Here is a 22,727-nt window from a genome sequence, read left to right on the forward strand (position 1 = left end):
CTGCCGGTGCGGCGTGTAGTCGTGAATTCATCACACAGCCCAGCTGAAGGAGGGCCTGCAAACATTTCATCCCATGTACTTGAGAATGACCCTTCATCTCCGAGTGGAAACCCTCTCTGGGACCCGCAGGGGCTGATCTTTGTGCCCGTGCGGGTTCACGAGCATTCGTGGCTTTGTGTCATGAACTTGGCGTCTTCAGCCGCACTGACAGCCGTGGAAATCAAGGGTGCTCAGCCCCGTCCTGAGCGAGCTCTTCACAGTTGTCACGCTCAGTGCTTGACACTGGGTAGAGACCACAGAAATCAATGGGAGCTAATACTCATTTGGCAAATAGAAAAAAAAAAAGGTGGCCTTTTTCTTCCCCCCCCCCTTAATTTCATTGCAAGATAATGTTTGAACAAATATATTGGTACGGTGCATTAGGCATGGGGAATTAGATATTTACAAGACGTACCGAGGGCAGAAGGAAAGGGGAATAATGCTTGTGTTGGGAAAAGATTAATATATTAAGAATGACCTTTCGTGAATGTGGCGGGTTAACCGTGGCTGGCTGGAGGCAACGATGTTCATTTTGAACAGTAAGATCAGAGGAAATCAAGCGCTGCTCCAGAGTCTGTTAGCATTTTTTTTTACCTTGAGTTGAAATGCAACGTGCTTCTGAATTACGGCTTGTTAGTCTTAAAAAATGGAGTGACTTTTTGCCGTAAAATGCCCGTGCAGTATATATTGATTTTATACAATGTCATATTTCTGCGCTGCCGTGGAAGGAGAGAGGAAGCAAAAAAGCTTCGCAGGGCATTTTTGAAATGACAGCACAGCTCTGGCTCGGCTAGTTGCTTTAGGTCAGGCATTAATTTAGCACCGCAAGAAAATCACAGCTTTCATTAGAGAGCGGAGCACGGGCGACTTGAGCACCTGCGCGAAGGAGATGAAAGCACATTTCTTTGTACCGCCACGCTTGCGGATGCGCCTTGAGAGAGCAAAAAATAAAAAAAAAAATTAAAAAATTGCAGCTTTGCACTTCAAAAATGACTCACTCCCTCTGGTGGGAACATTTAATTCTGAGCGTGTGATGCTGCTGTCCCTCCTCCTCCTCCTCTTGCATCCACCCCCCTCGCCACGTCGCATTCATCTTGCTTCGCGTGACATCTGCTCCGTGTGCTGCAGAGCAGCGCTCCGGTTTCTATGGTAGCTGCTGTAGCCAGAGGACCCGTGGACCGGGTGGGGAGAGGAGGAAGAAAAAGCCCCAAATGTCCGGGTTTGGGTGCCCGATGGCCATTTCCCCTGGTCAGCCACCTGAGGTGCGTTTGGAGGGGGTGCCCCAAGGGCAGGGGGCTCCCCTGGATGGCTGCTGCTGGGGTATCAGGGGCCAAGGGCATTTGCTTTCTCCTCCAGCGCCGTGGCTGAAGGAGAATAGTCAAGTGGAGGGTGTGAAGAACGGCAGATTGCGGGTTTGGTTGAACTTCGCTCCCTGCTTCCTTTTGTCTTGCCGAGGTCTCCAATTTGGCAGCAAACGGTCCTCGGCTTCTGCCTTTCAGATGGTGAAAATGCAGATGCCAGACCTAAGATATTGTAATTAAGTGTCTATTTATAACATAGTTTGTCATTAGAATTACCATGTCATTTTATGAACAAGAGGGGATAATGCCAGTTCACAATCTACACCTGTAGCTCTTTTTATTTTATTTTATTTTATTTTATTTTATTTTATTTTATTTTATTTTATTTATTTTATTTTATTTTATTTTCAGCACAGTTCTTCTTTGATTTGTTCTAGCTCTGAATTCATTAGTAGGCCTGAATTAACATCCTGCTATATCGTCTGCAGCTTCTTCGCCCCTCTCTCCCTCCCAGGTATAAGCACTGGGGCTGTGGGCGGGCTCCCTTCAGCTACACTGAGTTGAATAAAGTAAACCCCACTCCTTCTTTTTTTAATTCTTCATGTAATGGAATCAGAATATGGGTTTTGTTCCTCAGACAGAAAACCCGTGAGGATTTTCAGTCGGGTTGCAGCATCATGGCTCACATGCCACCACTTATCACGGGGCATTGCTGCTCTTAAACCTCCAAAGTTTGGGATCAACGTTACTGTGTTACAAAAGATTACGAAGATATATTTGTCTTTTACAAAGATCCATTTGCATGGATCCATTGCAAAGATATATTTATTTTAGAACAGTTCATGCGTAGGAGACTAAGCCTGCAGGAGCCAGGATTGTCTAGTAAAATTAACATGAACTTGGAAAACGTGAGAGGAAAGGTTGTCAGAGATTAATATCACTCCTGGTTCCCGTATCTGGCATAATAAAGGGCATCCATCAAGCTCCAGCGTGCGGTGTGTGAGCTGGGCTCCCAGCATGGGCTGGGGTTGGGCTTTGACATGCCTTCAGCGAGGCAGCCACCAGCTTGGTGGAGCGAAGCTGGTGTTGGATGTACTTTAGAGAACTGTGAATAGTCTTTATATAGCAGAGTACAAGTCCCTTTCATGTCCCTGCTTCTTTCATTCCTTTTCTCTGAAAAATCTTTTCTTATTTTTTTTTCTTCCTTTTTCTTTAATGTTTGGAATTTCAGGAAGATAAGGGCAAGCGTTTTGTCTTGTGTGAACAACATTTTGCATCTTCAGGCACGCCTGCTACACTTTATATGGCTGTATTATCCAGCTGGGTTGGTACCTTGCATCTTTTCCATTTCCTTGGTTATTCCCATTCAATCCTATGTAATCTTTCCCCGAGTCTCTATCAGTGTGCCTAATCTCAGCTCCCCCTCAGTCTGTTTTAAGTAGCTGTCAATGGCACGATACATTTCCTACAACTCAGTTGTTGCCCATTGTGTGGGGGTCTAGGGTGCTGTTCTGAAATAAAATAACATATTTGATGGGAAAAAAAAAAAGGAGATGGAAATTTGTGTCAAAAGAAGAGGAAAACCTTTTGCCACACTCCGTAGGATCTCTGGTTGTCTGCCCCATTTTAAAATGCTGCTTGGACACCTGACCCACCCGTACACTTCTGTTTCCATCTATTGTGAGTGGAGCCTCTTCCAGTGGAAATCCCATCCTAGTCTTCCATCTTTAAGGACATTTCAATTCTATTTATTATCAATTAGTCCTCCTCATAAACAACTTACTTTTTTTTCTTCGTGTCTAAGAGCAGACATCAGTGGTAAGCTTCATATCTTCTTGTCCTGACCAAGTGTGTGAAATCCCTTGAGTTGTCCAGAGGTCACATCGGGCAGCTAAATCCCACACTGGCCTTCTAAACGCAGCTGTGGAAAAGAAGGTTGGATCTCTCTAGGAGGTGGTAGAGCTCATGTTCTCAACTTCCAGTTGCTATTTTGGCTACCACTTCAATATATATAGTTCTCACTGTTGCTACTAAAAAAAGGCATACTGAAAGGTTCTTTTTTATCAATGCTGCAGTCCTTGACAACTTGGCTGTAGGTGAAATGTAGTTAGATTTATATTTTTGTACATTTCTTTTGTACCAGTTGGTTGTTTTCTTGTCTCGGGATCGGTCAGTTTATGCCTTGTGTGTCTATGTATTGATCAATGTTTAAAGATAATATTGTAAATGGGATTAGCATGTAACAATGATATATTAATTGGTGTAATTCATCATTCTGCGGAAGCCTTCATTAATTTAATTTGTTTAATTAAAATAACCATTAAAATGCTGGTGCTGGATTTACTGGCACAAAACCACCGCTGGCTCCCTTTTTGTTAATGGGACAGAATATTACACAAGGTCTCAACAACTTCAACATTTTGCTAATTGAGTCAGCAGTTCAATTTGAAATTAGTGTTGCTGGGAAGGAAAAACAAATCAAATATAGAACCTAGTTAGCATTTAAAACTTAAAGCAAGGGGTTCCCTTATTTTCTTTTTAGTGAATGTGAGCAGGAGGTCAGGTTGTTCTGTGAACATTAAAAAATGTCATCACCCAACCTGCTGTATGTATGACAATGCGTCATGTTTATTCTGACAGAAAGAAGCAAACAAAACCCAATGAAAAGGTAATGAAGTAGAGCACCGAGGGGCTGGGAAATGTTACCCTCCGAAGGCTCTGAAATGTTTATTAATGCTGATGGTTCAATATGAAAATACAAACTGCAATAAAATGTCATTGTATTTTTTTTCCATTTCAACTTGTACTTTTGGAGTTTGCCCACGATTGAAAGGACAAAAATGAAATAATTCCATATGCCAGCATAAAAGCGCTGAATACATTGATGCTGGTAAGTAGGTCTTATTTCCATTGTGGTTTTGAAACGCTGTGCACAAGGTGGAGAAAGTCTGGTTTTATCCCTTTGGTGCAGCTGCCTTTATTGTCAACACTATAGCACTAACCTTGCAGGCTTTGCTTCTGCGTGACTGCTCTGGTTTTGCTTTTTCCTGCAATCTTCCCTCTTCAGTCTGAGCTTGTTCTGCCTCAGAGTGAAACACCCAAAGCCTTTTTTCTGTACATAAATACAGCAAGTGCCTTTGCTTGGGGCTCCTGAGCCCCCCTGAATGACCTCGGCCAGTTCATAAAACTTGACCAAAGTTCTTACGGCTTGGTAATCCTGTGGTAGATGCTGGTTATCTAAATTTGGTTATCTAAACCTAGCATGGTGCAGGATGAGATGCTTCAGGGTATCTGGGACATTTGTATGGGGCTGCTAGATAAACCAAAGGACCTGCAGGAGTCTGACACCCTTTGAATCATCACCTGGAGAGTAAAAGTGTCTGTTTTAGGCAACTGAATCCGATCTTTGGTTACTGGTAGACATCTCTGCTGTGGGTTTGTCCAGAACAGGACCACAGAGTGAGCTACAATTAACCTGTTTGCTTGGGCTATTTTATTCTGTATTTCAGGTGCATGCCAATGCTGTGCTGGTAGTGACATGCTAACCATGGCCATGGCCGTGGCCCGGGTCCAAGCACTGCCCTATGACTGTGCACGCTCTTCAGGTGTTAGCGTGGTCCTGGCATGCTTTCAGCCCTGCCCCACTCTGACTCTCCAAAGCAATGCCCATGACAGATCTGAAGGTGAAGGGCTGTTCTCAAGAGGCAGTTTCAGCGTGGCCAGAGCGCTGGGAGTAGGGGAGTCTGGTTGCTTGGATGTGAGCCCAGCGGCACTGCTTGGCCTGAGGACTGCATAATGAATAATGAATGATTCAGCACACTTTATTTTCCAGTATGAATGAAGCCATTCCACATCAAGAATTGCTTCTGTGAATGAGAAAGGCTTCTACTGTTGCCTTTGATCACAGTGAATTCAAGGAATACTCTTCTTTGCAGTCGTTTTAAATACTGCACTTAGGTGGATGCTGTTCTGCTTGTTGAGAAAACGGATGGAAATATTTAAAAAAAAACCTGTGCCATAGCCTTCTCTGGTGGTTGGAGATTTTCAGATGCTCCAGGCACTGAGAAGAACCTGGGAGCACTACTGGGTGACACTGCGAGGCACCACGAGGATGCAGGGTGGTGGGCCTGGGACTTACAGGCCATGCTATTTTCTATAACACTAATACACAAAGCACTAGTTCAGACCCCTCTGCAGGATGGTGTATGACTCTGATCACTCATCTTTATGGCATATTAATTGGTACAGGTGTAGAAAAGTCTTACTGGGGTAGTTGGGGAACATGGAAGTATTGTATGAGAGAAAGCTGAAAGAGTGTGAAACAAAAAAGATTTGTTTTTCTAGAAATAAATCTCTGGAGTAAATTTCAGGAGAGGAAGAAAGTTATTTAAGGTAAAGAACAATGTTAGCACAAATCCAAGTGGGTATAAATTGGCCATCTTTACATTTAGGCTGGAAATTAGATGTTTTCTAATCATTAGAGTAAGTGGGTACTGAAACAGCTGCCGAAACAGAACAGAGGAGTAAGAAATTCAAGTGTTTATGCAACAGTGCTTGCAAAGTTCATGAAAGGATGCATGTGAGTTTCCAATGGCAGGAAGCCGAACTTGGTAACACAGGAGGAGGTCTTTCAGACCTGTGGCCATGTAAGTGCAAAGTGCTACAATTTTATGAGCTAATGTAACCTCATTTTTTCCTTATTTTGAAAGAGCTGGGACTGCATTAAGCCATTATTCTCCATCCCGTGCCTTGTCTTTATGAATTTATAGATTAATTGGGAGAACCATTACTTTGTTCATCAATATTCAATTTCCTGGACCCTATAGTACACTTGTTTTGTGTGTCCTTCTATTTACAGCAGTTTGTGTAATGTTGCAAGCTGCAAAGCCTGATGTAATGAAAAGACTTGATGTACAGCAAAAAATAAGCAAGTCCTACGGCCAGAGAGTACTCTGATGATGGTTCGAAAGCTAGGTTTCCCAGGATTGTGTGCTGACAGTCAGTCAAATTCCAAATGAGTGGTTGTCACACTCCTCATAAAATACTTAACATTGTCTAAAGTTACCCGTGCAAAACTCTAAGCCTGGGCGCCAAACTCCCATCATCTTAATGACAACCATACACAGAGAAAGCTTAACATATCTCTTTCTAATCACAATGTTAGATGGCTTTTGCTCTTCGCTAAACATAACTGACAAATCTATCACTGTTGCATATACATGCATATATATAATTATTTCTTACATGTTTACCATTCCCATGTGTCAGTTCATAAAAGTGGGTCTGATGAAAGATGAGGTAGAGACCCCTAAAGCTGAGAGGGACTTCTCATGCACGTAAGTTCATTTAGGTCTTGGGTAATTGATATGTGAACTTGGCCAATAAAAAAGAAGTTAATGAGTGTGAAAACGCTCTTCCAAATTAAGCTTGCTCACATAAACCTAAAGTCCTGGCTTTAACATTTAGGTGTTTTCGTTATCAGGCAGAAGTGATGTTTTTTCCTGATGGGCCAACTTGTTCACCAGCACACAATACAGAATTTAGAATTTATTTGCACCAGTTGCTTTTATATTGAATACAGATCTCACATAAGTAAAATACTGAAGTAGACCTGTTCACAGATATTTAATGTGTGGAACAAAAAGGGCGACATTCATGGAATCAACTGTGCAAGTACTCTGTGACTGGACATAATAGGTATTTTAGGTCTTTAGAACAGATCCTCATTGCCACTTTCAGGCCTCCTTTTGCTAGATCTCAACACTTGAAATAAGAACTAGATATTGGTGATCCATGGTGTTTTCTGCAGGACCAGAAGTTTCCTGTGAGTAACCATATTTAATTCAGATGATCAGTGCATATGAAAACACTACTGAATACTGCAGAGTGTCCCTGATGTGGAGAACTGATTTGCAGTGTGGCTTGATTTTTTTTAAAACTGCTAGGTTAATTATTGCTTTGATTATGGAACTAGAATTGCCATCTGTCACAAGCTCTGTGGGATGACCAAGCTTATTTTGGCTTAGTGTTTTCCTACATATAATGTTTATTATTCCCAAAATAATATAATGTGGGACAGATACTATAATCCTGGGACAATTTGTCATGTGATGACTTTACTCATATCATCATATTGTACTGTAATGCAATTACATTTCCATGTGACACTGTTAGGCTGTGAGCTACATGATATTACATGGTACACAACTTAGAGTTGTGACACAGCTATGGAAAAGTGCATCTGACTGACATATCTCATCCGTTCGATTAAGGTCATTTCCACCTAACGAGTGTCTAGCGGTTAGCCAGTAGCTTTCCTGAAAGTTGAGAGCACTTGAGCAAATAAGATGGTACCTTCGGATTAGAGTATCTTCATTTTGTCAAGGATCCTTCTCAGATCTGTCACAAACTGCCCCCCTTCTCCCCTGCACTGGGAAGCTGTAGGATCAAGTCTTCTGGCGCTGACTGCTGTTGCTGTATCACAAGGAAAAAGGCATAAACACATCCAGTTTTGTTTGAAGCTCTGCAGATAAAAGTGAATATTTAACTATCACCTTGAACTGAAAATACTTCCAGGTGAGAAAACACAAATCTGTGGAAATACCACTAAATAAACAGGCAGATGTATTATCCCCTAGCTCAAGCTTCGTAGTAGAGCTTCAGCTCTGATTCTGGGAAAACACACTGCTGTAACCAGCCTCATCGTGAGGGCTGCAGCTTGCAGGCGAAGTTTCAAGCTCTGTGCCGTATAAAGTTGGGGAAAAACTCACATTCTGGGCCAAAGCTAGATTAAAGGATCATTTTACACACTGGCAAGTTAATATAGTGACACCACCAAAGGCTCTTGCAAGTATTTCCCCTGAAAAAAAATGGGTAGAGGAAAACTGTGGAATGTGTCACTTTTACCTATTAGTTGCTAAAAAGATACCTCCATGTCTTCACATGCCATTCCGCCCTGTCACTTACTCTTTGCTTCTTCAGGCTTTTCCTTGCATTCTTTGATCTAGGAACAATAAAGGATATTTGAACCCAAGATGTGTGCGAGGAATAAGTTCAGAATTAGTGGATTATTTCAAATGTTTCATATTAAGCTAATCACCCAGAAAGGAGAGGGCCAGGGTGTTACCTCCTTTTTCACTTTATTGAAATGATTCTGATGGAAATTCTTATGACCATTTCTAATCACATGAAAAAGAAGAAAAGAAAAGAAGAAAAATTAATTGCCAGCAGCCTGGCTTTCATGATGAGCTGTACTGACAAAATGCAGTGTCTGTCTATAGGCAATGAATACAGTGCATGTGATTTCAGACTCCAGGAGATGAGAATGTAAAATCTGTAGCAGATCTCTTGTCACCACCTCTCCTGGCCAACCAGAAAAAAACTCCCTTGTTTTTTTGTTTTTTTCCACAATTTTGCTGTGGAACCTGAGTTACTGAGTTTTTCAATTAAGTTTCCATCAAAGCCACAAACAGGAAAATCAATACAGTTCATCTAGCATTTCTAAAGTTGCTCGAGTACTGCTTGAAAGGAACACGTTAGCAATGTTTTTCCCCATCTTGTTTTGTTAATAATTTTTTAAAAAACTGATATTTTTAGTGTCTTACCTCCAAAGCACGAAACAAACTTAGAAGCTTGTTTTCCTCTCCTTCAGACACTGAACATGACTTTGTAGAAGCCTCTTGTTTATTACTGTGGGTGGGTGGTTTTGTGCCAGCCATATTGTCAGTACAATACCAATAAATGAATTCTCCCTTGGGCAGCAGCGCTAGGACATGTCACACATCCTCGAGCACGTGGCTCCGCTCTGAAGGACACCCTGCAGCCATGCCTGAGGCAGCGCTTGCAAGAGCCGGCGGAGGGCAGAGCTCTTTTTGAGGGTGAGCCTCAAAGGGTGCGCCAGAGATACTTGAGGAGATTGGTAATTTCGGAAGAGATGGCAGGATTGGGCCCCTGAAGCATTTCAGACGATTTTGCTGACAGTCTTTGCAAGTGGGTGCAAAAGCAGCGGCAAATTGTGAACCTAGCTGCCGTGTCAGCATCATTTTAATTAAATACATATTGCTTTAGTTAGCTCTATGGATAGCATCAGTTGTATTATTTCTTTAAATGAAGGGCTGGCATGCAAATGGAGTGCATTTAAGTGTAGAGAGCAAAGGACGGTATTAGAGCAGGAGAAAACATCTAAATGAAATGCAGAGAAAAGAATTGAGTCTCAGAGATATTACTGCTTATGGCAAACTTGGTTGAAGTGTGCATTCACCCATTATCTTAACTCCTCATGTGCACACAAATCGCATTCCCTGCTAATTCGGAGCCTGCATACTGTTAGCACAGTCACCGGGGTGTTTGGGCAGCATTATTAAAACAGCATTAGTATGCAGCAAGGTGCTCCTCGCCCTGCTAAATCACTTTGTAAAGTGGGCCTACAAGCTCTGCCTCTCTTTGTTATGACAGCATTACTCCTCGCGCTTCTGATGCAAGACTAATAAGACTTAAAAGTAGAGAGCTAAATTAGGTAGTCAGGAAATGAACAGAGGGTTAGAGACTGAACTGGGCTGATAGAGAAGAGCGGGCTGGTGGGAAAGGCAGGGGAAGAGTGAACACAGAGAGGGAGAGACCCAGGGGAGCAGGGCTGTGTGCACAGGACACAAGAGTCCTGAGCAGGAAGGGAATTGAAGCTTCTTCAGTACCATTAACATAATAATAATTTATGTGTATATATATATTTGCAAAACAAGATGATCCAGTGAAATGATGCATGTGAAAAGGGAGAGGGTGAGAAATAAGGAGGACAAAATACACAAAGGAATTAGAGAGAGAAATGGCTGGAAAATGAGAATATTCCTGTTCGAAGGAAAGAACATTCAAGTCATTTTTCTTTCCTACAGACTTTTAGTTCAAGAATGCTTTTAACCAAACAGAACGCCGTATTCCTGGTCCTATATGGTATTTTTTAACACTTGCCAAATGGTGTCTGCTAGCTTGTAACAGATGTAAAAGATTATTTCCCAAATCTGCAAGAATTGTCACTTTACACTTGCAAAGTGAAGATGTCTTGACTGGAAATACAGGAAGAATGAATTATGCATGGAAAGTGCTTCATGCCTATTTTTAATGGTGCATAGGCATAGTCTGAAATTTTGTTTCCTTGGCTTACGCTTCAGAGGAGTGTGAGTAAGGAAAGAATGAGAAGGTGAGCAAGGGAATCTGTTGGAAAACATGAGCCGAGATTTCCTGATTACAGAGATGCCAGTCCGGCACTGCAGAGCAATGCTGCTCTGGGAGAATCTAAAATTAGTCTGTACAAAGCATCAGTAACTTCATGGTACCTTTGTCACCATCACTAATCAAATGGCATTGCAGCTTCAGGGCAATGGCAGCATTAACAGTAGGCTCCCTAAATCCAGGCTGGTTATAAGGTTTATTTATTCATCAGCCCAGCAGAAGCAATCCTGATTGGAGCAGGATTCCCCTTGCAGCGTGGAAGAGGAATGCACGCTTCTTCCCATTGTTTTCAAAGTCACAATTTGGGACATCAGGTGAAAGAAGTTACAACCTCCCCACTGTGCTGGCTTGTCGCGGGTGATAGATGGCCTGCTCTCCCCGTCAAAGGTCTTGCACATCCATTGTTTATATCTGGTTGTAAAGGACAGGGAGACTGAACAGCTTGCACATCAGAAAGTTTGTGTTGGGGGGTAGATTAATGAGATGAAGGCATGCTTGCTACATCCATTTGGATCCTTAGAGGAGTCTGAATGAAATATTTCCAAACGGAGGATGTGTTCAGGTGGTAGCTTGAGTACATCATAATATGTATAAGCAGGAATGATAACAGAGGTAAAGTTGTAATTCATTTTTCATTCTAGATTGAATTTTGACTCCCTCAGTTAAGCAAAACAGATTTCTTTCCAACATGCGACATGAGAAATGGGCCCACGTGAACCTAATGAGGTCCAACAAGTCCAAGTGCAAGGTGCTGCAGCTGGGTCAGGGCAATCCCAGACATGAGCACAGACTGGGAGAAGAACTCATAGAGTCCCCAAGGACAAGCAGAGGCTGGAGCCCCTCTGCTCTGGAGCCAGGCTGAGGGAGCTGGGGGTGTTGGGCTGGGAGAGGAGAAGGCTCCGGGGAGACCTCCCAGTGGCCTGCCCGGGCCTGAGGGGCTGCAGGAGGGCTGGGGAGGGACTCTGTGTCAGGGGTAGGGACAGGACAAGGGGGGGCAGCTTTAAACTCAGAGAGGGGAGGTTTAGATCAGACATTAGGAAGAAATCCTTCCCTCAAAGGGCCTGGCGCAGGCTGCCCCGAGGAGCTGTGGGTGCCCCATCCCTGGCAGTGCCCAAGGCCAGGCTGGATGGGGCTGGGGGCAGCCTGGGCTGGGGGCAGGGGTCGTGCCCATGGCAGGGGGTTCAAACTCGATGGTCTTTAAGTTCTCTGCCAGCCCAAACTGTCCTGTGATCTCTATTATACTTTGTAAACTACACAGGGTACGTTAGAAAGCAATTTTTTTAAGAAAACATCAAGGTAATCAAGCTTTATATACTTGTGTTTGTTTCATGTTAAATTAAGAAAGAAAAAAAGCTTTGATTTTTTTTTTTGAGTGTGAAAGAACAGAGATATCCTGTGAGAGGGAGGATGTGTGCATACTGCTCATTTTGTGATGGCTGTGAGATTCGTCCCCTGGGACGGGGTTGGTTTTACCGTGCTAATGATCCAGGTGAGGTGGGATCTCCTGCTGCATTGCCCTGACACTGCGTTATCTTAGAGGTGATCCCTACCTTGAGAAGTTGTCATGGCAAACGGTGATTATTTCAGTTCTGACCTAATGAACATAGATGCTGTAGTGGAGAGCTGTAGGAAAGAAGAAAGTTGTCTCAGGTAGTGTAAAGAGCAGGAAGCAAAGGAAATCACTGGGGTAGGGATTTCTTCCCAGCATCTAGTGGTGAAAGTGACCTAGGTGGGCGCAGTCTGTGTTGCTCTCAGCTAATTCTTCCTGTCTATGGTTTAAGAGGCTGCTAATTCTTCCCTTCTGTGGTTTAGGAGACCACAGTGGCCTCTCAGTACGCTCTCATTTTCCTTTATCTATCTGTCTTTTTTATTGGCTTGGCCATTGAGAAAATCCTGCTTGACAGTGATCTTTGTATGTGGTGGTGTTGTGTTGGTACTTTGCTGTTTAATAACTGATAACTTTATTACAACTGCATAATGGAGATGGTCATAGTTGAGAAAATTCATAATAGAGTAGTTTAAGAGGTAAATAGGCCCTCAAGAATACAATCCCCATGCTCTGTGGGAATACAGCTACAGAGCCAGCAGTGCACACATGATGCACGTTTGTGTTCTACTTCTGTAAGAAACAAGTCATTACAGAGTAATGCTCCCTCCTGGCACTGCCTCTGCCTTTTGGAGGGGAAGGGAAATGTGCTCTGCCTCCAGTAGATTGGTTTGGCAGGTGCCTACTGCTGGCAGGACTTTGGCAGCTGTCAGACCCAGATGCCCAGCTCTGACTAATTTATCAGTGGCATCTGGGAGTCAGGTCTTATGTGACCTGGCTTTGCCAGCTTGCTTCTTGAAGAATGTGGTGTAAAGTTATGGTTAGTACGCTGCTTTCTGCTCTGTTGTTGTTTTTTTAGTCTGATTTATTCATGGCAGTCTTGGAACTGTGGGTAGAGTATCCATCACTACAGTGGAAGAGTAACAGCAAAAACTCTACATCGTGAGCAAAACCCAACTATACTGAATATATACATCAATCAATATGCAATGCCTCCAGCAAGTTTCCAGATGACTATACAATTTCTTTAAGAATTGTGTCTTATCATCTTTTGCTGCATATCACACTTGAGACTGTAAAATCACCAAAAGTTGTAAGGAAGTCACATTCCAGGCTGAAATTACATTAAAGTTTTGGCATGCCCAACAGTTTTTGAGTGAACAGTGAAAATAAGATTCCTTTAAAGGCTGGGAATGTGGTTCCTGACATGTTTGCAATATCGTGACTTTGTGTCCCTTAATTCCAAAGGAAGCATTAATCCATTTTGGGGTTGTAGACTGGGGGACCTGGTTTTCATGTGCCTCTTGGCTTCTTGGGGAAAAACCTTTCATATATCATGGTACTGTAATGTTTGTTTTATGTGTTTTATATTCTCACACAGTTACATCTTGTGCACTACATGTGTAAATCACGGTGACCCCATGCGGACCGATCATTAGCTGGTAGAAATAATCACAGCTCTGGTGGTTTCCAAGCATTCACTTTGTTTTATGCTAGCTGAGAATATGACCCGCATCCTTTCAAACCTGCTGTGGTAACAAAGTCGGTGCCCAATCCTGTTTTCAGCGAACCCAGGAGTTTTTTTGCAAATGGCTTAATGGTGCCAGAGAAGGCCCCAGATCTTATAGTTTTCTTTATGTGCTGCTTGCAGTTTTAGGGTTTGGGAATATGTTAACTTAGCTCTGATGAGAAGGGGGAATAGCTCCGCAGCGCTGCTCTTCATCTGTGGCAGTACATTTGTTGGGTAGGCTCTGTTCTTTTAATGCTTTCCTCAAATGCCATTTTGTAACAGTAAAATGCTCACTAAAAATACTAAAATATTTTTAGTTGTCGAGTACAAATCAGATTGAGCTGCACATTTCCCTCGTGAGTAAAAGTGATGAGTTTGTGTTCATTAACTCGGGGCCATCTGGTGCAGACATGCTGCAGTCTGTGAATCAAACATGCATCAAACTCCAGGGATCAGAACAACCGCCAGACCCAATGTTTGGGGGGCCTGGGGGTGGAGGGAGGAGGAAGAGGGCAGTCAACTATAGATTTTGCTTCTTTTAAAAATCATCTCTGCTCTACAACAGGTTTCATGGTTTAATGTAACGGTATTGTATAACTGCTCCAGGCTCATCAGTGACCATTCAAGTAGCCTTCAGGGTGCTCGCCTGCCGTTGAAGTAATTGTACCTGTTGTCCCTACTATTTTGTGTACAAAATGACTAACTAAATCGTACTGTGTTTCTCTGAGATTTTAAATAATGCATCTTGACAGTGCAGCTACACAGATGCATGAAAGAAATAAACCCAAACAGCCTTTCTCAGTTTTTCTGGGTTTACACTGATGCAAGTCAGTGGCGTTTTCACTTACATGGCATAACTGGATCAGATTTTGTTGCGTTTCACAGAAAACTTTCAAGAAAGGAGTTGTAATTAGAGGCCCTGATTCCATCTGAAATCCTCTCTGATTACCAGCCTGGCAGGCTTCATACACTTCTCACCCAAATGTCTCCAGACTTTATTCCTACCTCTCTGTATATGTTTTTTCTAGGCTCTCTACCTTCAGCCCTTCCAAGCACACGTCTCTCATGGGTTGCAGAGGCAGCTGGGTGGTCCCACAGGGTGGGAAGAGCCAGTTTTAGGTCTGCACATGTTCTGAGGTGATCCAGAGTCACCAGGCTCCAACTGCGAACCTGTGTCACCTTGTGAGTTCATCATCACATGACTCCTCCTCCTCCCATCTGTGTTGCATTGTTTATTCATCATTTTTCACCTCTTAACCCTCGTGTAAGCTTGAGAATAACATAGAGTGGGGGCTGTGGGAAGCATGGCAACACCTGTTATTTTTCTGAAAATATATGTATGACTTGGTTTCCCCTATTTGCCTTTTTACTGGGACCCGCAAAGAGTGAAGGGGTGAATTTCCTCCGTAGAAATGATGCATAAGGAGCCAGCACACACAAGGTAGGTTTGACCAGGCTGAACACAACCAGTGTATGAATGGCATTACGGTGGGAGGGTGACGACAGACCAGTGATCACACGTGGATGTTGCAACTACAGTCCATGGGAAGCAGAGCATATAAACCCAGCGAAGCTGGAACGTGAAACAGCAACAGAAGAGCTATTATTAAATATTTTTTGGTCCTGAGCCCAAGTGGCCACATGGATCATGTTCATGTAATTGCTCAAATGAAAACAAACCAGAGGGGCCATGGCCATATTATCTTCTGGGGTCAGTCCTTGGCCCCCTGTGTCCCTGGTACAGGCAGTGCTGGGACAGACACGGGGGGTGCCATGGGCCACCCAAATGCACCAGTGCCTGAGACTGTCCTGATCCTGCTCACTTTACTCATGTAAACCTAACCTTTGGGACTACAGGAGTATTTTGCACAGGCAAAATGGATGTGCATTTAAACATTGCTTTTTCTTTCCAGCCTCAATCCCTATAATAATATATTACGCTATTGTTATACAAGGTGTCTTGTTTTGAATAGGCCATCTGTATCACTGTAAACATCTGCTTATTCCTAGTTTATATAAGTTTTTCTTTCCCTGACATCAGGAGGGGTAAAATCTCCAACAGGGAGCTGAAATTATTGTGAGCTTACAGGAAGAGCTATATATCTAGAAAACAGAGAGTGCAATGGCTGCTGTCCATACCATCAGATTGTTCCACTGGTCTCCCATGGGGTTTTGCCCAGGAGAGCAAAAGGTACCGGAGTACCTCCTTAGTTGCTCGATGCCTGTGTTTGGACATCTGAATCAAACCTTGCAGTCAGAGGCTCCAGAGCAATTCAGCTGACCAAAGGTGGATAGATGTTTACTTTAGGAGTTGATTTGCTCTATGGGCTCCTCTGGGCTCAATTTAGTTGCCCACACATATATCTCTGGTGCTGTTAACGGTGATCTGGGATACCTGAGATGTTCACATAGAGCTGGCAGATGTGACTCAGTACCCACAGGAGATGTGAGGTGTGGGAATGGCAGTCGGTGGCTGGACAAGATTTTCTGTGGCATCTCAAGTAATGCATAGGGATGTCTGTGTTTAGACAACCATGTTCCGCAGTAGATCTTTATTGTCTTCAAAGGGAGCATAAAACCTACTTCTAAACGCTCAAGTCACAGTTTCGGGAGGAGAATCCCATTTTGTCTATTTCGTTAAATATACCACGGTATAGGTTGTATTCTCAGAATCTGTGATGCTCTTTGGTGGTCCACTGGCTTGTAGTCTAAAAGCCCACACTTGCAGAAGACAGGGTACTGTCTCCTCACTAAAATGGGCACAGGCATTGGGGCTGGAGGCCTCTTTTTGTTGTGGGTTGTGTTAGTACTTGTGGGCTGCTACCTCTGTCTATGTATAAATGAGAAACAATGCAGCTGAAAAACAGGATGAAATCCATAGAGAAGATTCAGGTCCATAGTCTGTCATGGACTTAATAACCCCCCAAAACCCTATTATTAATATATGAAGGGAATGAGAGCAGGAGTAAGTAATCGCTTCTGAGCAAAGATCAAGTTTCCATGACGATATCCCTATCATCAGATAATCCATACAGCAGAAGCTTGTCTGTCCTGCTGGGATGTATTTTGGCATATTTGGAAAGAAAAGTTCTGAAACTCAAACAGAATGACACCTTTGAAAAAGTTGCTTTTGAAAGATTTCCACTCTTTTCATCGCTCTCTTACACGACATGTTGTGTTAATGGGACCCAGTCAAAGGAGATAACAGTCCTGCACAGCCACCTTGTTTCTTCTCTGTTCTCTTTGAGTCTTCTCATCAAAATGACCATCCCTGCTCTGTCTCTTAATTTCCTGCCTGGATTCAGTCACTCTGCTCTCCCGTTAAGGGCAGTTTTGTGAATGACATCTTTGAAAGCTCATCATTGCTCTCATTTGCCTGTGAGGGAAATGACTGCTTACTCACCCCCTTTGGGAAATCAAGTTTACCTTCCAAGGAAGTCTCTTTTTTTCAGTGCTTTGTACTGGAGTCTTTGCAAAATTCTCAGTAAGCTTGTTGACTCTGCCTTTGTGGCACCTCTAGGAAGAGAAATGCATGTTCATGCTCATTTAGGCAAGAAAGCTGGTGACTTTCAGGCTCTAATAGCTCATTTTTTTTGAGTAACTTTTTCCATAGGACAAGGTGATTCTCTGTCATCCTCTGTTAAAGGATGTTTCAAAGTTGCACCAATTTCTTTCTCTACAGGGCTGATTTCCCCCCTTCAGGCTCATGATGTTTCAGAGTTTTGAGTCTTTGGATTTTGGTTGCTAATAGAATTCGGGATTCTGATTCTCTTTGTATTACCTGCCCGTTACTTAAGCTCCTTTTTTACTCACTTTATGGCTTCTTTGCACAGTGAGTGCAGGAAGTTCACAGCAAGCCTTAGCTGAGATGAAAATGAGGTGCATAGTTTTAGTTCAAAGGTTCATTACAGCGCTTGACTTTGCATTGCCTTGATGGGTCTAAAGCTTCCCCAGCCTTCAAAGTGGGTACCAGCACACGGAAACCTGACCCAGCACAGCTCCCAGTGTCCAAGCAGAGTGCCGTTCATTCACCAGAGCCAGCAGTTCTTGTGATTTGCTCTCCACGCTTGCCGTTATTGCCATCTGCAAGGCAGTTATTTGGAGTATCGCGGAAATTATGTGATTGGGTGCAATTCTAAGTCAGGTAGCAGAACCTCAGCAAAGCAATTTTCAGGTTTATTTTTTGTTAGGCTAACTGAGAGAGGGTCACTTGTGCTTTCTGAGGGAGACTTTATTAAGTATTAATCTCTGGGAATGGAGATCTCTGGGGGCTGTGGCGGATCAAACAAGGTTATTTTCATAGATCTGCACTTGTCTTTCCTCTGCTCCTATTTCCTTTCAGAAATTGCTTCTTGTGTGAGAGAATAAAAAGAAGGAATTTTATTCAGCACTAAAGTGTCCTTATTATTACTCTTATTCCGTCTTGTCCTTTTTTGTTTGCTGGGCTCTCTTGTTTAGCTATGTGTGTACCTTTCAGAATAGGAGACAACATTTTCTAAAGCCCCTCAGTGATTTAATAGGCTCATTCCCAATAAAGTCAGCAAAGTTCAGGCTCCTCAGCCACTTTGGGGATTTCAAATATGCTGCTCTGAAAGCTATCAGGGGCAATGACTGTCACATACTATGCCAACGTGCTGCATCTAGAGCTATGCCAACATACTGTGTCATGAAGCTATGGCACAATATTAACTGACAAGGAAGAGCCAGCTTGTCTCCTTTATAAATATGAGTGCAGTACAGCTGTGCACTCGCACTGGGGTATGTGGGAACAGTATTAATTTAAATGCTTTAAATCCATCTGGATCTTCTTGGCTCTGTTCAGCAATTCTAGAAGAGCTCTTTTTTGAGGCGGTGTATCTGAAGAATTCCATTTAATTCGGATAAATAATCCATTGCTATGTGTTGATCAGAAGAGAAGGGTGAAGAAGTCCTAATTAATCAGATATCTTCCTAATTACCTGTGGCAGAGATTTCCAAGTATGCCAAGTGCATAAAGCGGCCGAATGGCTGGTTTTGCCTAAATTTGATATAGACCCTTTCTGAAACTGTTGTATTGAATTTGTTTTGATTTGTGCTGAGGAGACGGCAGCAGCAAGTCAGGTAGATTAACCGTGGCTTTTGTACATCCCACCTCGGAGTGTCATCCCTTTTCTTCCCATCCACTTGGATTGGGACTTTGACTACAGCATTTTTAGCCCTAAATTTCGAATAGTTCTGATGAAGCTTTTATGAAAAAAATCCAGTTGTTGACTGTGTGTCATTAAAGAGAGAGGGATCTGTAATTTTAGCCATAAGGTTTCTTGGGTTTGATTCATGCAGCCTTTTAAAAACAGCCTGTTTGGTGCATATACGGAGTGAAGCTTTACAGCATTTCCAAGCATTTAAATGTGATGTTCACTCTTTCTATGGGCTCTTGGTACTTTTGGACCACCTCACTGGCCTAAATCTGCTCTCTTGGTGGGGAATAGTACAAACCAAAAGTGCTAGGTGGGAGTCAGTTGTCAGCTGCACGTACGCTGCATGAAGAAATCTGCGTGCCGTAATGGTGTGTGATTTAGAAAAAGCTCCAACCATTTGGCCCTCTGAGCTTGTGCAGGTCAGAAATCACCCCAGGAAGCACTGAGTTGTGCCCAGATGTCTCACAGGAGCACTTGCTATCCCATTTGCTGGATATGAGCCACTGTTTAGCATGGCCACTAACCCATTTGTGTCAAACAGGTCCCAGATAGATGTAGGAGAGGAGGACGGGGTCTGTTGGAGCCCAGCGGCGTGCCCAACAGAGCCTGTAGCTTCCAGTGAGACATCACTTTCCTCCCAGTATTAAGGCTAAAAGGTACAAGCTTTTCTTCTTGACAAGCAGCAGGAGAAAAGGCAAGATGGGTAAAGTAAAGAGAGGGAGATAGCACTGCTATAAGAATGGCTGCAATCAGGTTACAATGAGATTGTGTCAAATCTGCTGTAAAAGTTCTAATAATTAATTGTTTCTTAAACTGTGCAACCTATTTGTTTGATCTTTCTTCTGCATTTCTAAAGCAGTATATCATTTATTTTTCTTCACGCTTTTTTCCTTGTGAACCATATTTCTATACTTCATACTTGATTTAGTAACCATAGCAATGAAATAAATGCATTGTCTTCATTTACAATGGTGTCTAAATAGGTACTCATCTCTGTGTAAGTCCTTTAACAAGGGATAGTTCCCTACCACCATAATGAGAAGGCTATGGGCTATGTTACTGAAATAATTTTCACTTTGATTTTGTGACATCAAGCCCAAAAGCCTCTGAAAATGCATTTATGTCTCCTTTATTTCTCAAGAGTATACGTGGAAATATATAACCAGAACTTTCCAGGGGTAATTTTTCTGTAGAGAGAGAACATGCTTAGCACTATACTTTTCCAGACACAAAGAGATACATTAATACCTTTTATTTTCTTCCACTACCTTCACTTTATCAGTAACCCACAAGTTTCTATAGATTAACAAAAAAGTGTACTGACTTGTTCCCTAAGAAGGAGTAAGAAAGACTACATAGTCTTGTCTGTTAAAAGATGTAAACTGTTTTCAGTTCCTAAGCTTAAAAACAGAAGCTGCAAAAAGAAGGAAGGAAGGAAGGAAGGAAGGGAGGAAGGGAGGAAGGAAGGAAGGAGGGGAGGAAGGAGGGAAGGAAGGAAAAAAGAAAGAAAGAAAGAAAGAAAGAAAGAAAGAAAGAAAGAAAGAAAGAAAGAAAGAAAGAAAGAAAGAAAAAAAGAAAGAAAGAAAGAAACTCTTTTTGTGTTCTTAACCAATTGCTTTTGCAGCTGCATGACAGATACATGATTCCCCTTAACTTATTGACCTCTTTTATATTAATTCTGTTTATCGTAGACATATGAGAACACAATTTAGTCATTTTTATGGAAAACAGACATCGATTTTTATATCTTTATGCTCCAGTCACGCTATAGCCTCACAGCACCTGTAAGAGTTTGAGATGTTTGAGCAGCAGTTTGCAACTATTTTGTTCACTTCTTATGGCACAATCAGAGAATGCCGTGGTAGATTTGTACCGAAATTACAGCAGTTCCTCTGTGCACCACACTCTTTCCTTACCTCTGCCATGAGCAAGAAATGCTTGTGTCAACACTGAATCTGGCCCAGATAAATGCAAACTGTGTGTTGCTACCAGTAACACCGTGAGCATCTCTTGTATGGAGTGGTGTTACAGCTACTGAGATTTGAATTTAAATTTTTCAGCTCCAGGCATATTCTTTAAAAGAAAAGGCTTATTATCTGTTTTACATATGGAGCCTCAATTTCCAGGAAAAAAAGACTGGAAAGGATTTGAACTGCTAGCAAATTAGAGACCTAAATTAGACTTCACTGAAGATTTTATACAGAATTTTTTCTTGACTAAAAGTATGGTTTTAACTACAGGAAATTTTCTTCTGAGGATGAATTTCCTATTTTTGGATATTGAAGCTTCTGAAAAAATCCATTTATTCTGTTGATTGTGTATATATGTTGACATATGTATGTGTGTACATGCCATATAAACAGACATTATCTAGATTTTTGCTTTTTCACGAAAGCTAAATAAAATCAGTGGGGTAAGAACAGATGAAAGTGCAGCGCTTCCATTCTATTTTTTTTGTTTTGTGTGAAAGGAAAGAAACCTCCTGCTAGCTCTGCTTTTAACTGTAGGTCTTAGCTTCTGGCCATTGCCTGTGCATTATAAATGTCCAATTGCAAAAGCCAGCTGCTGACTCTGGACTTTTAAACTCTGCGCCTCCCTAACAGCCTAAATCAGGAAAAAGTCTCTCGCGAGTGCATAGCGTGGCTAGCAGCAGGATAGGTAATTTGTACATTCCCTGGGGTTTGCAGGGAGTCTGAAAATTGAAATTGAAGCTTAGCCCTATGTCCAAGTAACATCACTTCTGTATCACCTGCACATATGTTACTTAAACAGCTCTCACCTGTGTCCCCACTGGGGTTTGAGCTTTGACTGCTTGAACTAAAGCTGTGCCCTGGCTGGGGCTGCAGCAGTTGTACTCTGCATTTTGGGCACAGAACAGGGACTTCCAGCACACGGGGCACAGGGGGCCGCACTATGTCTTTTCAGAGGAGACAGGTGTGTGCTGCCTTTGACTCAGCAGGAAAATCTTTTTATCTTATGAAAACCTTCTGAAATCCTCTTACTTTTTACTCCTTGCAGTGCTGGTTTAGGTGACAGGGCAGGTAGTTCTTGCAAAGGGTAATGAACTTTGGGGGCTCATTTTATAAGGAGGCCGGTAAAGGCAGAGACTGTTCCTTAAGGCTGCAGTAAAATAGCAGTGAAGCCTACTGGTGGACGGATCACTTAACCCTAAATAATCACAATAGCAAAATAGAAAAAAAAAAAACACAATATTCTGGTGATGATCAGTCCTTTCTTTTATGTATATATCAAAGCGATAATGAATAGAGAGGTTATGGTAAAACAGGGTGTTCATCCTGTCTCACCAGAAAATTCATGGGCTCCTTTCACATAGAAAATTGTTGTCTTAATCTTTTTGATGTAATTGTTTGTGCTGCCTTCTTCCTTCATCCCCTTCCTCAATTCTTTGTCCCCTTAGGAAATGACTTGGTCAGCTACATCCTGAGTTCTGACAAACAACTTTTAGATTTTTTAATTTAGATTTTTAAATTTTGAAACTCTGCGTGTCCCAGAAAGATGAGCAAATGCTCTCGTTCTTATAAAACATTTTCCTTCTCATCTAATAACACCCTCAAATAAGCCCTAAAACAGGCAAATGTTGATGACAAAGCTCCGTGTTTTCTCAGAACATTATTCAGACTGCCCATATTTGTGAGGTTATTATGAATTATTATATCAATGGGCCAATAAAAAAGTACAATGAATATGGAATTGGAAGGGGTGTCCTGTGTCTTCAAAGTTCAGTCTTATGTTACAGAAGACAATATCATATCATGTGGTCCTTTTCCTATAGATGATCCGACTTTGCTTAGAAATGCCTCCTTTTCCCAATTTCTCTTCCACATGTGAGTCTCTTTAATGGGTAGCTCTATAATCTTATTTTTTCTAAGAGCAGAGGAAATCAGATTGTTGCTTTTAGAGTAGCTGGT

The 22,727-nt window shown here is 42.3% G+C and overlaps 1 protein-coding gene across 6 annotated transcripts in view; it reads left to right on the forward strand.

Moving 5' to 3' along the window:
• Positions 1-22,727, forward strand: part of MSRA (methionine sulfoxide reductase A) — a 277,042-nt gene that overhangs the window by 198,475 nt on the left and 55,840 nt on the right. For 2 of the 6 annotated variants that reach the window (XM_040551819.1, XM_040551817.1), the window contains one exon: positions 4,174-4,230. The exons of 3 other annotated variants lie outside the window; for them this stretch is intronic. In XM_040551819.1, coding sequence (XP_040407753.1) covers positions 4,174-4,230 — 57 coding nt within the window. Of the gene's footprint in view, positions 1-4,173; positions 4,231-14,649; positions 14,939-22,727 lie in introns of those variants that run through there. One more of the 6 variants, XM_040551820.1, reaches the window with a different exon arrangement.

Source organism: Cygnus olor, chromosome 3, assembly GCF_009769625.2.
Source record: "Cygnus olor isolate bCygOlo1 chromosome 3, bCygOlo1.pri.v2, whole genome shotgun sequence".
In the NCBI taxonomy this organism is placed as follows: Eukaryota; Metazoa; Chordata; class Aves; order Anseriformes; family Anatidae; genus Cygnus; species Cygnus olor.